The sequence below is a fragment of the Lithobates pipiens genome, unplaced genomic scaffold (genome assembly GCF_037356315.1).
Source record: "Lithobates pipiens isolate NorthernLeopardFrog02 unplaced genomic scaffold, aLitPip1_a1.2 Scaffold_129, whole genome shotgun sequence".
Lineage (NCBI taxonomy): Eukaryota > Metazoa > Chordata > Amphibia > Anura > Ranidae > Lithobates > Lithobates pipiens.
The window spans coordinates 91,552-104,665 of record NW_027507717.1 but is presented as its reverse complement, the minus strand read 5'-3'; the positions used below and the strand labels follow the sequence as shown (position 1 = coordinate 104,665).

Below are 13,114 nucleotides of genomic sequence, written 5' to 3'. Positions count from 1 at the left end.
CCCAACCCCATTCCCCCCTGACCCAACCCCATCCCCCCCTGACCCAAACCCACCCCCCCCGACCCAACCCCATCCCCCCCGACCCAACCCCATCCCCCCCTGACCCAAACCCACCCCTCCGACCCAACCCCATCCCCCCCCTGACCCAACCCCATCCCCCCCCTGACCCAACCCCATCCCCCCCCCGACCCAACCCCATCCCCCCCGACCCAACCCCATCCCCCCCTGACCCAAACCCACCCCCCTGAACCAACCCCGACCCAACCCCATCCCCCCCCGACCCAACCCCATCCCCCCCCCGACCCAACCCCACCCCCCCCCGACCCAACCCCATCCCCCCCCGACCCAACCCCACCCCCCCGACCCAACCCCATCCCCCCCCCCGACCCAACCCCATCCCCCCCCCCGACCCAACCCCATCCCCCCCCGACCCAACCCCATCCCCCCCCCGACCCAACCCCATCCCCCCCCCGACCCAACCCCATCCCCCCACCTCCACACACACCCCTGCATTTTGTCCCACTCCTATTTGCAGATCCTCTCCAAGTCGTTAAGGTTTCCAGGTCGATGTTTGGTAACTCGGACCTTCACGTATTATTTTCTACGGGATTAAGGTCTGGAGACTGGCTAGGCCACTCCAGGACCATAATGTGCTTCTTGAGTCATTGTCATGCTGGAAGACCCATCCGCGACCCATTTTTTCAATGCCCTGGCTGAGGGAAGGAGGATCTCACCCCCAAGATTTGATGCTACATGGGCCCCCGTCCATCATGAATGAATAATTTGTATAGCGCTACAATGCGAACTGAATCGCCTCAAGGCGCTGTATTCATGCTTTGTTGTCAAGCTTCTTGGAAGAGGAAGGTCTTGGAGTTTTTTCCTGAAGGCCCGGATGGTTTTCTTCCATGTGGATGTAGGTCTGTAGAGCGTTCCATAGCCGTGGTCCTTGGACAGCGAATCTCCGTTCCCCCTTTGATTTGTAGCGGGATTTAGGAATGAGGAGGAGGTTTTGGTTAGATGATGGAAGACTGCGGTTGGGTGTGTAGTGTTTTATTTTCTCGAGTAGATATTGAGGAGCGTCTCCATGCACGCATTTGTGGGTGAGGCAAAGGGTCTTGAACGTGATCCGATTCTTTACGGTTAGCCAATGTAAGCTCCTCGGGGAAGGGAAGATGGATTCCCAGGGTTTTTTTTTTCCTGTTATCAGCCTTGCCGCCGTGTTTCGGATAAGTTGTAATCGCGCAAGTTGATATTGTGGTAATCCTATGTAAAGCGAGTTTGTGTAGTCCAGTCGTGAATTAATGATTGTTCCAACTACCACTGCTTTGTCATTCTTTGGAATGAAGGGGAGGAGTCTGCGTAGCAGGCGGAGCAGATGGTGAGAACCACTGACTACAGATCCTATTTGTGGATCCATTGACATTTCTGAGTCAAAAATGACTCCGAGACTCTTGGCCTTGGTCCTTGGGGAGATGGTCTGTCCACAGATGGTGGGTGGTGTCCAAGGGACATCCCTTTTGATGTGGTGAAGTTGTCCTGTCCACTTAGCAGAGAAACACCCCCAAAGCATAATATTTCCACCTCCATGTATGATGGTGGGGGATGGTGTTCTTGGGGTCATAGATCATCCATGTATGACGGTGGGGGATGGTGTTCTTGGGGTCACAGGACCTCCATGTATGACGGTGGGGGATGGTATTCTTGGGGTCATAGGACCTCCCATGTATGACGGTGGGGGATGGTGTTCTTGGGATCATAGGACCTCCATGTATGATGGTGGGGGATGGTGTTCTTGGGATCATAGGACCTCCATGTATGAGGGTGGGGGATGGTGTTCTTGGGGTCATAGGACCTCCATGTATGATGATGGGGGATGGTGTTCTTGGGGTCATAGGTCCTCCATGTATGATGGTGGGGGATGGTGTTCTTGGGGTCATAGGACCTCCATGTATGATGGTGGGGGATGGTGTTCTTGGGGTCATAGGTCCTCCATGTATGATGGTGGGGGATGGTGTTCTTGGGGTCATAGGTCCTCCATGTATGACGGTGGTGGATGGTGTTCTTGGGGTCATAGGACCTCCATGTATGATGGTGGGGGATGGTGTTCTTGGGGTCATAGGACCTCCATGTATGATGGTGGGGGATGGTGTTCTTGGGGTCATAGGTCCTCCATGTATGATGGTGGGGGATGGTGTTCTTGGGGTCATAGGTCCTCCATGTATGACGGTGTTCTTGGGGTCATAGGACCTCCATGTATGACGGTGGGGGATGGTGTTCTTGGGGTCATAGGTCCTCCATGTAGGATGGTGGGGGATGGTGTTCTTGGGGTCATAGGACCTCCATGTATGATGGTGGGGGATGGTGTTCTTGCGGTCATAGGTCCTCCATGTATGACGGTGGTGGATGGTGTTCTTGGGGTCATAGGACCTCCATGTATGACGGTGGGGGATGGTGTTCTTGGGGTCATAGGCAGCATTCCTCCTCCTCCTCCAAACACGGCGAGTTGAGTTGACACCAAAGATCTGGATTTCGGTCTCCTCTGGCCACAACACCTCCCCCGGTTCTCCCCGGAATCATTCGATGTTCATTAGTGATCTTCAGACGGTCCTGTACATGTGATTTCCTGAGCGGGGGGACCTGTACATGTGATTTCCTGAGCGGGGGGGACCTGTACATGTGATTTCCTGAGCGGGGGGACCTGTACATGTGATTTCCTGAGCGGGGGGACCTCGCAGGCACTGCAGGATTTCAGTCCCTTACGGTGTAGTGTGTTACCGATTGTTCTCTTGGTGACTATGGTCCCAGCTGAGATCATGGAGAAGATTCTCCCGCGTAGTTCTGGGCGGATTCCTCACCGTTCTCCTGATCATTGATCCTCCACGAGGTGAGATCTTCCATGGAGCCCCAGACCGAGGAGATCCATCGTTATTTTGTGTCTCTTCCATTTGTGAATAATAATCCCACCAACTGTTGTCTCCTCTCACCAAGCTTCTTGCTGATGGTCTTGTAGCCCATTCCAGCCTTGTGTAGGTCTCCAATCTTCTCCCCGACATCCTTGAACAGATCTTTGGTCTCCATGGTGGAGAGATTGGAATCTGATCGATTGCTTCTGTGGACAGGTGTCCTTTATACCGGTAAAAGGCTGAGATTAGGAGCACTCCCTTTATGAGAGTTCTCCTAATCTCAGCTTGTTACCTGTATAGAAGACACCTGGGAGACAGAAATCTTGCTGATTGATAGGGGATCAAATACTGATATTTTTGTTGTTGTTCTGTCTCTCACTTTTATAATAATCTGACCATTAAAATTATAGACCGATCGTTTCTTCAGGGGGGGGCGAACGTACAAGCATCTACAGGCTTTGTATCTGCTGAGTAGGGATGAGCTCAGGCGGAGTTGGCATGGAGCACGTGCAGAGGGCGCCAGGAAGTGGGCGCAGCGCTAATCACAGGCAGTGAGACATTGTGCTGATCTCTGCAGCCGCACATCGGGGCAATGTCTCACTGTCTGCGATTAGCGCAGCACCGACTTCCTGGCGGGCTCTGTGCGTGTTCCATGCAAACTCCGCCTGCGCTCATCCCTACTGCTGAGTTACATTTTTTTTATTTATTTTTTTGCACATAGACTGCAGAACCTCTTCAGAAAGTATGTTGGACCAACTAATAGATTTGTTCTAATAACTCACTCAGGACTACCAAAAGCTTCTTCATTGAACTCCATTTTAATTGCGGCATTTATCTCCCATAGAGATGAACACTCCGGATTTTATGTGTTTGTAATAAAAAATAAAAATAAAAAAAAAAGGAAACTGTCCATTATGTCTTCACCGGTGATATATATTATATATACTATCTGTGCCCCCATCACTTCATGCTGTGAGAAGATTCTCTAGTAACCGTTTTCATATCTCTCATTGATAGGTATCGGCCAGTCAGAAAAGCCCGGCCTTGGCGGGAAACTCGTCTCGCATTCTGGACAATATGAGTAAATTCAGTAAGAAGCCCCCGGCTTCCTCCAGTCCGGCCGCGGGCAAACCGGACTCGGTGGTGATAAAGCCTCTGCCTCCGAGGACTAAATCCAAGCAGGTAATTTACACCATAATGTCCCATATGTCTTCCCCCCCCCCCCCCCAATCTGATCTCTGGGGTCCTGCTTCAGGAAATGAAAAAAGTCCCCCCCCCCCCCCCAAATGTGTCATATCTACCCTGTTTCCCTGAAAATAAGACCTAGCGTGATTGTCATGATGGCTGCAATATAAGCCCTACCCCCCAAATAAGCCCTACCCTGAAAATAAGACCTACAAGGACTTTAACTAGGGCTTATTTGGGGGGTAGGGCTTTTATTGCAGCCTTCACCGACAATCAAGCTAGGTCTTATTTTCGTGGGAAACAGGGTATTTACTGCTCACAAACAGCTGCCCTTTATCGTGTCTTCAACTCCCACCACCCGCCGCCGCACATCCTTTCTTTATAAGCTGGCTTATGCATAAAGCTGTACTCCCAGATAAGACGTATTTTATACATTTGGATTTGGGGGAGGGATAGAACCTCTGTCAGGTTCTTGCTATGTCCCCATTGGGCAAATTTCCACTCTTTCAGTTACAGTGACACCCTAGTCCAGTGATGGTGAACCTCGGCACCCCAGATGTTTTGGAACTACATTTCCCATGATGCTCTGGCACTCTGCAGTGTACTGGAGCATCATGGGAAATGTAGTTCCAAAACATCTGGGGTGCCAAGGTTCGCCATCACTGCCCTAGTCTTTGTTGTGAGCTGGACATTGATTCATATTCAGATAGTCCCCCTTTAACTAAAAACAGGTCTCTCTCATGGGGGGGCACTTAGGTGTCCTCTTATGACCTACCTCTATTCGGTTCTCGGGCATTCTCAGAGGAGAACGCTCTCCCCCGAGTGCCCGTTTACGATGGTCTGTAGATCGCTTCTCATGTTGAGTTGAGGAGCGCGCTACGAGCGCCGGGAACTCCCGAGAACGGCGCCTCTCGCCGTAATCTCCCGCGATGTAGCGGCATTACAGTGTGAGGAGGTGTAAAATACAAAAGTTGAACACAAATCGGCACACATTACTCCCCAACATATTAATAAAATAATAAAGTTAAATTCCCCCTACACAATATACTTATATATCTAAATGTGTATAGTAAATGAATGTAATCCACATATGTAATGCAGCTGTACACCATTCATATAAATGTAAAATGCATTTATAATCATTAAAAAATTATTTTAATAAATTATACAAGCATAAATATTTATTAATAAATTAAAATAAAATGTATTTCGTAATTGATAAACCCCCGTATAACGGTGATAGATCATGCCATGGGTAAAACCATATTTCAGTGTTTACAAAATTGTATTTACTAATTAAAAATTATATAAAAATGACATTAATAATGGCTTTTAAATGCAGGTAGAATTTTATATATATATATATATATATATATATATATATATATATATATATATATATATACATATACATACACACACATTATATATATATATATATATATATATATATATATATATATATATATATATATATATATATATATATATATATATATATATACATATATATATATATAAAGAATTGTTAACAGTTATTTACAATACCTCACATTTATGTAAATCTTTCCTTCTCTCTTTTCATGTGACAACACTGAAGAAATGACACTTGTCTACAATGTAAAGTAGTGAGTGTACAGCTTGTATAACAGTGTAAATTTCCTGTCCCCTCAAAATAACTCAACACACAGCCATTAATGTCTAAACCGCTGGCAACAAAAGTCAGTACACCCCTAAGTGAAAATTTCCAAATTGGGCCCCAAAGTGTCAATATTTTGTGTGGCCGCCGTTATTTCCCAGCACTGCCTTCACCCTCTTGGGCATGGAGGTCAGCAGAGCTTCACAGGTCACCACTGGAGTCCTCTTCCCCTCCCCCATGATGACATCACAGAGCTGGTGGATGTTGGAGACCTTCCCCTCCTCCGCCTTCCGTTTGAGGATGCCCCACAGATGATCAATAGGGTTTAGGTCTGGAGACATGCTTGGCCAGTCCATCACCTTTACCCTCAGCTTCTTTAGTAAGGCAGTGGTGGTGTTGGAGGTGTGTTTGGGGTGGTTATCATGTTGGAATACTGCCCTGCGGTCCAGTCTCTGAAGGGAGGGGATCATGCTCTGCTTCAGTATGTCACAGTACATATTGGCATTCATGGTCCCCTCAATGATCTGTAGCCCCCCCAGTGCCGGCAGCACTCATGCAGCCCCAGACCATGACACCCCCACCACCATGCCTGACTGTAGACAAGACACACTTGTCTTTGTCCTCCTCACCTGGTTGCCCCCACACACGCCTGACACCATCTGACACCAAATACCTTTATCTTGGTCTCATCAGACCACAGGACATGGTTCCAGTAATCCATCTCCTTAGTCTGCTGGTCTTCAGCAAACTGTTTGTGGTCTTTCTTGTGCATCATCTTTATAAGAGGCTTCCTTCTGGGACGACAGCCATGCAGACCAATTTGATGCAGAGTGCGGCGTATGGTCTGAGCACTGACAGGCTGACCCCCCCCACCCCTACAACCTCTGTAGCAATGCTGGCAGCACTCATACGTCTATTTCCCAAAGACAACCTCTGGATATGACGCTGAGCACGTGACCTCAACTTCTTTGGTGGACCATGGCGAGGCCTGTTCTGAGGGGAACCTGTCCTGTTATACCGCTGTATGGTCTTGGCCACCGTGCTGCAGCTTATTTTGCGAGCCTTAGAAATCTTTTTATAGCCTAGGCCATCTTTATGTAGAGCAACAATTCCTTTTTCTACATCCTCAGAGAGTTTGTTGCCATGAGGTTCCATGTTGAACTTCCAGTGACCAATATGAGAGAGTGAGAGCGATAACACACCTGCGACTCACACCTGAGACCTTGTAACACCAACAAGTCACATGACATCAGGAGGGAAAATGGCTAATTGGGCCCAATTTGGAGATTTTCACTTAGGGGGTGTACTGGCTTTTGCTGCCACCGGTTTAGACATTAATGGCTGTGTGTTGAGTTATTTTGAGGGGACAGGAAATTTACACTGTTATACAAGCTGTACACTCACTACTTTACATTGTAGACAAGTGTCATTTCTTCAGTGTTGTCACATGAAAGAGAGAAGAAAATGTTTACAAAAATGTGAGGGGTGTACTTACTTTTGTGAGATACTGTAAATGGAGAGAGAGGGAACGAGACTGGCATCACAATTGTGCATATCACATGCAATGTTTGTGCAATGTAAATTTAAATTATATTGCGTTTGCACCAAAATGGTACAGGACCCTTTTATTTGGTCTGTACTGGAATCGGATCACATGGGTGGTCACACGGATGCGATACGATTCCTGCACCATTTCATCGTTTGCACTGCGATCTGTGAAATGATCTGGGGGTGTCATTAACTTTACATTGACACCAGCAGTGGTGCGCACATGTCAATGCAGGTGCGATGTGGAAACCTGCACAGGACTCTGATGGGGACACCTAGTGTAAGGGGGGCACTCTGATGGGGACACCTAGTGTAAGGGGGGCACTCTCATGGGGACACCAAGTGTAAGGGGGGCACTCTGATGGGGACACCTAGTTTAAGGGGGGCACTCTGATGGGGACACCTAGTGTAAGGGGGGCACTCTGATGGGGACACCTAGTGTAAGGGGGGCACTCTGATGGGGACACCTAGTGTAAGGGGGGCACTCTGATGGGGACACCTAGTGTAAGGGGGGCACTCTGATGGGGACACCTGATGTAAGGGGGCACTCCAATGGGGGACACCTGATGTAAGGGGGCACTCCGATGGGGACACCTGATGTAAGGGGGCACTCCGATGGGGACACCTGATGTAAGGGGGCACTCCGATGGGGACACCTGATGTAAGGGGGCACTCCGATGGGGACACCTGATGTAAGGGGGCACTCCGATGGGGACACCTGATGTAAGGGGGCACTCCGATGGGGACACCTGATGTAAGGGGGCACTCCGATGGGGACACCTGATGTAAGGGGGCACTCCGGTGGGGACACCTGATGTAAGGGGGCACTCCGGTGGGGACACCTGATGTAAGGGGGCACTCCGGTGGGGACACTTGATGTAAGGGGGCACTCTGGTGGGGACACTTAATGTAAGTGGACACTCTGGTGGGGACACCTCATTAATGTAAGGGGGCACCCCAATTCCTGCATCTTCTCACCTCAGGTCACCCTAAGGGGTGGAGGTACAGGAATTTGGGATGACCTGAGGGGTGAAGGTGCAAGAATTTGGGGTGACCTGAGGGGTGCGGGGGCAAGAATTGGGGTGACCTGAGGGGTAAGGGTGTGCATGAATTTGGGATGATCAGAGGGGTGAGAGTGTAGAAATTTGGGGTGATCTGTGGGGTGAAGGTGCAGGAATTGGGGTGGCCTGAGGGGTGAGGGTGTGCAGGAATTGGGGTGCCTGAGGGGTGAGGGTGTGCAGGAATTGGGGTGACCTGAGGGGTGAGGGTGTGCAGGAATTGGGGTGGCCTGAGGGGTGAGGGTGTGCAGGAATTGGGGTGCCTGAGGGGTGAGGGTGTGCAGGAATTGGGGTGACCTGAGGGGTGAGGGTGTGCAGGAATTGGGGTGGCCTGAGGGGTGAGGGTGTGCAGGAATTGGGGTGCCTGAGGGGTGAGGGTGTGCAGGAATTGGGGTGACCTGAGGGGTGAGGGTGTGCAGGAATTGGGGTGACCTGAGGGGTGAGGGTGTGCAGGAATTGGGGTGACCTGTGGGGTGAGGGTGTGCAGGAATTGGGGTGACCTGAGGGGGTTCACCTTTTTAGGTTGATAACGTTGCGTCTGGTTTCCTCCGTAGGGTCAGGCTACGTTATTCCAAAGCGTCCAAACCAAATCCACCACGAAGAATTCTCCAGCTAATGTGAAACCCGCCCAGATCTCTTCTCCTGCCGCAACTCCAGAGAACAAAGAAGTCAAAAAGTAAGATTGACAATTCCGCCCAATGCCTGACCTCCTCCTGAAGATGCCAGTTTCCTGGCTGTCTTGCTGATACATCTACACATTTCAGGCCCTCACCCGACACCAAGTATACAGATCAGAGCCTTGGAGAAAAGTCCTCATCTATATACCTGTTCTAATTCAATGGCTGAATCTTTACCCGCCAAGCAGCTAGCGAAAGGAATCGTCAGTAATGGCGGCCTCCTTTTATGGAAGGTTCAACCTCTTGCCTATCGGGGGGGGGGGGGGGCAATTTTTTTTATGTTTTGCACACATGTAAAATCTGCAGCCCCCCATAAAGTATATATTTATAAAGGCAAGCAAGGGGGGCGCATCCATGGGTCACAGTTTCTAGACTACTAAACGCCCCCTTTCCTCATATCCATTACACAAGGGGAGGTGGTCCAAGAGTCAGCTAACAGCTCAAATAGGGAGTTAGAAGATCACTGGATTTCTGGCAGGATCAATATGTATTGGTCTGTACTTGCCATGTTTCTTAAAGGGACAGAGCAGTGAAAGTTGTGAACGTATTGCAGAGATGTGTGGAATGTTTGCATCTTTGGCCGCTGATTGTGTTTTATTTTTTCCACATGTTCCCTCTTTTTTTTCCTTCCCTCCCTCCTCTTCATCTGTTAGTTATACTCCTCTAATTGTAGTCAGTGGCGTCCCTTATGCCCCCGTTTGTTTGTTATATAACATACCATGCAGCCAAGCTTTGAACTGTTATTTGGAAGGGTCAGGACATGGATCCTGCCTTTCCGATTGGCTACACAACTCCTCCCAACAGGACCCGCCTCTTGACCTTTGCCTGACTAAGCAAATGTTCTCCCCGTCCGATTCAAAGCTTCATCTCACGCAACAAACATGATGGACCCTATTGCTGTTCTCACGCACTTAATACACAGTCAGGTTAATGTAATAAAGTAACACAAAGGCTGGTGGTGATCCCTTTAATCTGCACATGTCCAATCGCAAACGACGATCTCTGATTGGACGTAATTGGTTACTGGGCTTCGAAGGTTGTCCTAATTCTGCAAAACGCAACTTTGTGTTGTATAAAAATTGCAATATGAAGGACTAGGAGCAGAAGTTGTGCCTTTCCAATGAAAATCGGGCTAATAAAGTTTGAACAGTTCAAAAGCTTTAATATAATATTGTGAAAGAAGGTTAACTAAACGGCATGTGGTGTCAAGCCAGTTGCCCCAGTCCTCTTCTCATTTTCCTCATGCAGACGTCCACCCATGGTGAAGGGTGAAGGGTTCACTAGCTTGGTTGAGTGGAGATGGAAGCTCCCCATCTCCATGCCATCATTGGAAGTCATATCTTTGTATACACTATGTGGCCAAAAGCGTGTAGACACCTGACCATCATACCGATATGATCTGGATGAGCAAGTCATTTCATAACTACTAAACGGTATGTGATGTCAAGCCAGTTGCCCCTGTCCTCTTCTCATTTCCCTGATGCAGACGTCCACCCATGGTGAAGGGTGAAGGGTTCACTAGCTTGGTTGAGTGGAGATATGGTTTTGATGACCAAGTCATTTCATAACTACTAAACGGCATGTGGTGTCAAGCCAGGTGCCCCTGTCCTCTTATTTTCCTGATGCAGACGTCCACTCATGGTGAAGAGTTCACTACCTTGGTTAAGTGGAGATGAAAGCTCGCCATCTCCATGCCATCATTGGGAGTCCTATCTTTGTATACGCTATGTGGCCAAAAGCCTGTAGACACCTGACCATCATACCGATATATGGTCTTGATGACCAAGTCATTTCATAACTACTAAACGGCATGTGGTGTCAAGCCAGTTGCCCCAGTCCTCTTCTCATTTCCCTGATGCAGACGTCCACCCATGGTGAAGGGTTCACTAGCTTGGTTGAGTGGAGATGGAAGCTCCCCATCTCCATGCCATCATTGGGAGTCATATCTTTGTATACACTATGTGGCCAAAAGCTTGTAGACACCTGACCATCATACCGATATGATGTTGATGACCAAGTCATTTCATAACTACTAAACGGTATGAGATGTCAAGCCAGTTGCCCCAGTCCTCTTCTCATTTCCCTGATGCAGACGTCCACCCATGGTGAAGGGTTCACTAGCTTGGTTGAGTGGAGATGGAAGCTCCCCATCTCCATGCCATCATTGGGAGTCATATCTTTGTATACACTATGTGGCCAAAAGCTTGTAGACACCTGACCATCATACCGATATGATGTTGATGACCAAGTCATTTCATAACTACTAAACGGTATGTGATGTCAAGCCAGGTGCCCCTGTCCTCTTATTTTCCTGATGCAGACGTCCACCCATGGTGAAGGGTGAAGGGTTCACTAGCTTTTTTGAGTGGAGATGGAAGCTCCCCATCTCCATTCCAACCTTGGAAGTCCTGTCTTTGTATACACTGTGGCCAAAAGCCTGTAGACACCTGACCATCATACCGATATAATCTTGATGACCAACATAACTGTTAGCGTTATTATTAAGTTTCCCCCACTTCGTGGCTTTAACATCCTCCACCCTTCTGGGAAGACTTTCCACAAGATTTTGGAGGACATCTGTGGGAATTTGTTCCACAATCAGCGTTCCAATTCGTCCCAATGGGGTTCAATAGGTTTGAGGTCAGGGCTCTATCCAGGACACTCAAGTTCCTCCACTCCAAACTGGTCACACCATGACTCTATGGAGCTGGCTCTACGCTTCTAAGAAGGTTTTCCACAAGGATTCGGAGAGTCTGTTGGAATTTGTGCCCATTTGTGAGGGCGGGTACTGGTGTTGGGTGTTAAGTCCTGCCTTGTAATTCGCATTCCAATTCATCCCCAGGGTGTTCAGTAGCGTTGAGAGTCAGGTCTCTGTGCAGGACATTCAAGTACCTTCACACCAAACTGGTCAAACCATGTCTTGATGTTGGATGAGAAGACCTGGCTCACAATTGATGTTCTAATTCATCCCAACGGTGTTCAGTAGGGTTGAGGTCGGGGCTCCGAGCAGGATACACGAGTTCTTCCACACCAAACTGATCAAACCATGTCTTCCTGGAGCTGGCTCTTTTCATCTATGAAGACTTTCCACAAGTTTTTTTGGAGTTTGTGGGAATCTGTGCCCATTTGTAAGGTCAGGCGATTCCAATTCATCCCAAAGGTGTTCAGTAGGGTTGAGATTGTGGAGATAAGTGAGGAATGTGTGAATAGAGGGTCTTGGAAACTCCAGCCAGTTGGAGAACATTTTTTTTTGTGTACCAACACATGGCTAACGCTTCTCAGAGCTCCCTTTCTTCAGTTCATTGGTAATGTTGGATCTGTTAGTAATAGGGACTGTAGTCTGTGTTCTGAAGTGTCTGTAGTGCATGCAGCTATACCATCCTCCGCACTTTTGGAGGGAAGACTTTCCACAAGATTTTGGAGGGTGTCTGTGGGAAATTGTGTCCATTTGTGAGATCAGCAACTGATGTTGGATGAAAAGACCTGGCTCACTATTGGCATTCCAGTAATATCCCAAATGTGTTCAGTAGGGTTGAGATTGTTGAGGTAGGTGAGGAACACCATGGTGTTCTGGAAACTCCATCCGGTCAGAGAACAATTATCACTTTATTAATGTATGACCTAAAACATGGCCAACACATCTCAAGCAACTGGGGATTCCCCTTCCTCTGGACTTTGGTAGTGTTGGATCTGTTGGTTGTGGGAACCAGTCTGTGTTCTCGAAAGATATTGGTATTCAGAAGTGAAGCAGCTCTGCCATCCTCCTCTCTTCTGGGAAGGCTTTCCACAAAATTTTGGAGGGCATCTGTGGCAATTTGTGCCAATTTGTTAAGTCAGGTACTGATTGGAGGAGAAGACCAGGCTTGCCATTGATGTTCCAATTCATTCCAAAGGTGTTCAGTAGGGTTGAGGTCAGGGCTCTGTACAGGACACTGAAGTTCCTCCACACCAAACTGGTTAAACCGTGTCCTTTTGGAACTGGTCCAAACTGGCCAACCCATGTCTTTTATGGAGCTGATCCACACTGGTCAAGCCATGTCTTTATGGAGCTGGTCCACACTGGTCAACCTATGTCTTTATGGAGCTGGTCCACACTGGTCAACC

General features: G+C 48.5%; 1 protein-coding gene across 1 annotated transcript in view; it reads left to right on the top strand.

Moving 5' to 3' along the window:
• WDHD1 (WD repeat and HMG-box DNA binding protein 1) overlaps positions 1-13,114 on the top strand; it is a gene marked incomplete at its 5' end in the record, with an annotated part of 70,303 nt that overhangs the window by 49,814 nt on the left and 7,375 nt on the right. Inside the window, 2 exon segments of the mRNA XM_077474769.1 lie at positions 3,921-4,085; positions 8,888-9,009. Coding sequence (XP_077330895.1) covers positions 3,921-4,085; positions 8,888-9,009 — 287 coding nt within the window.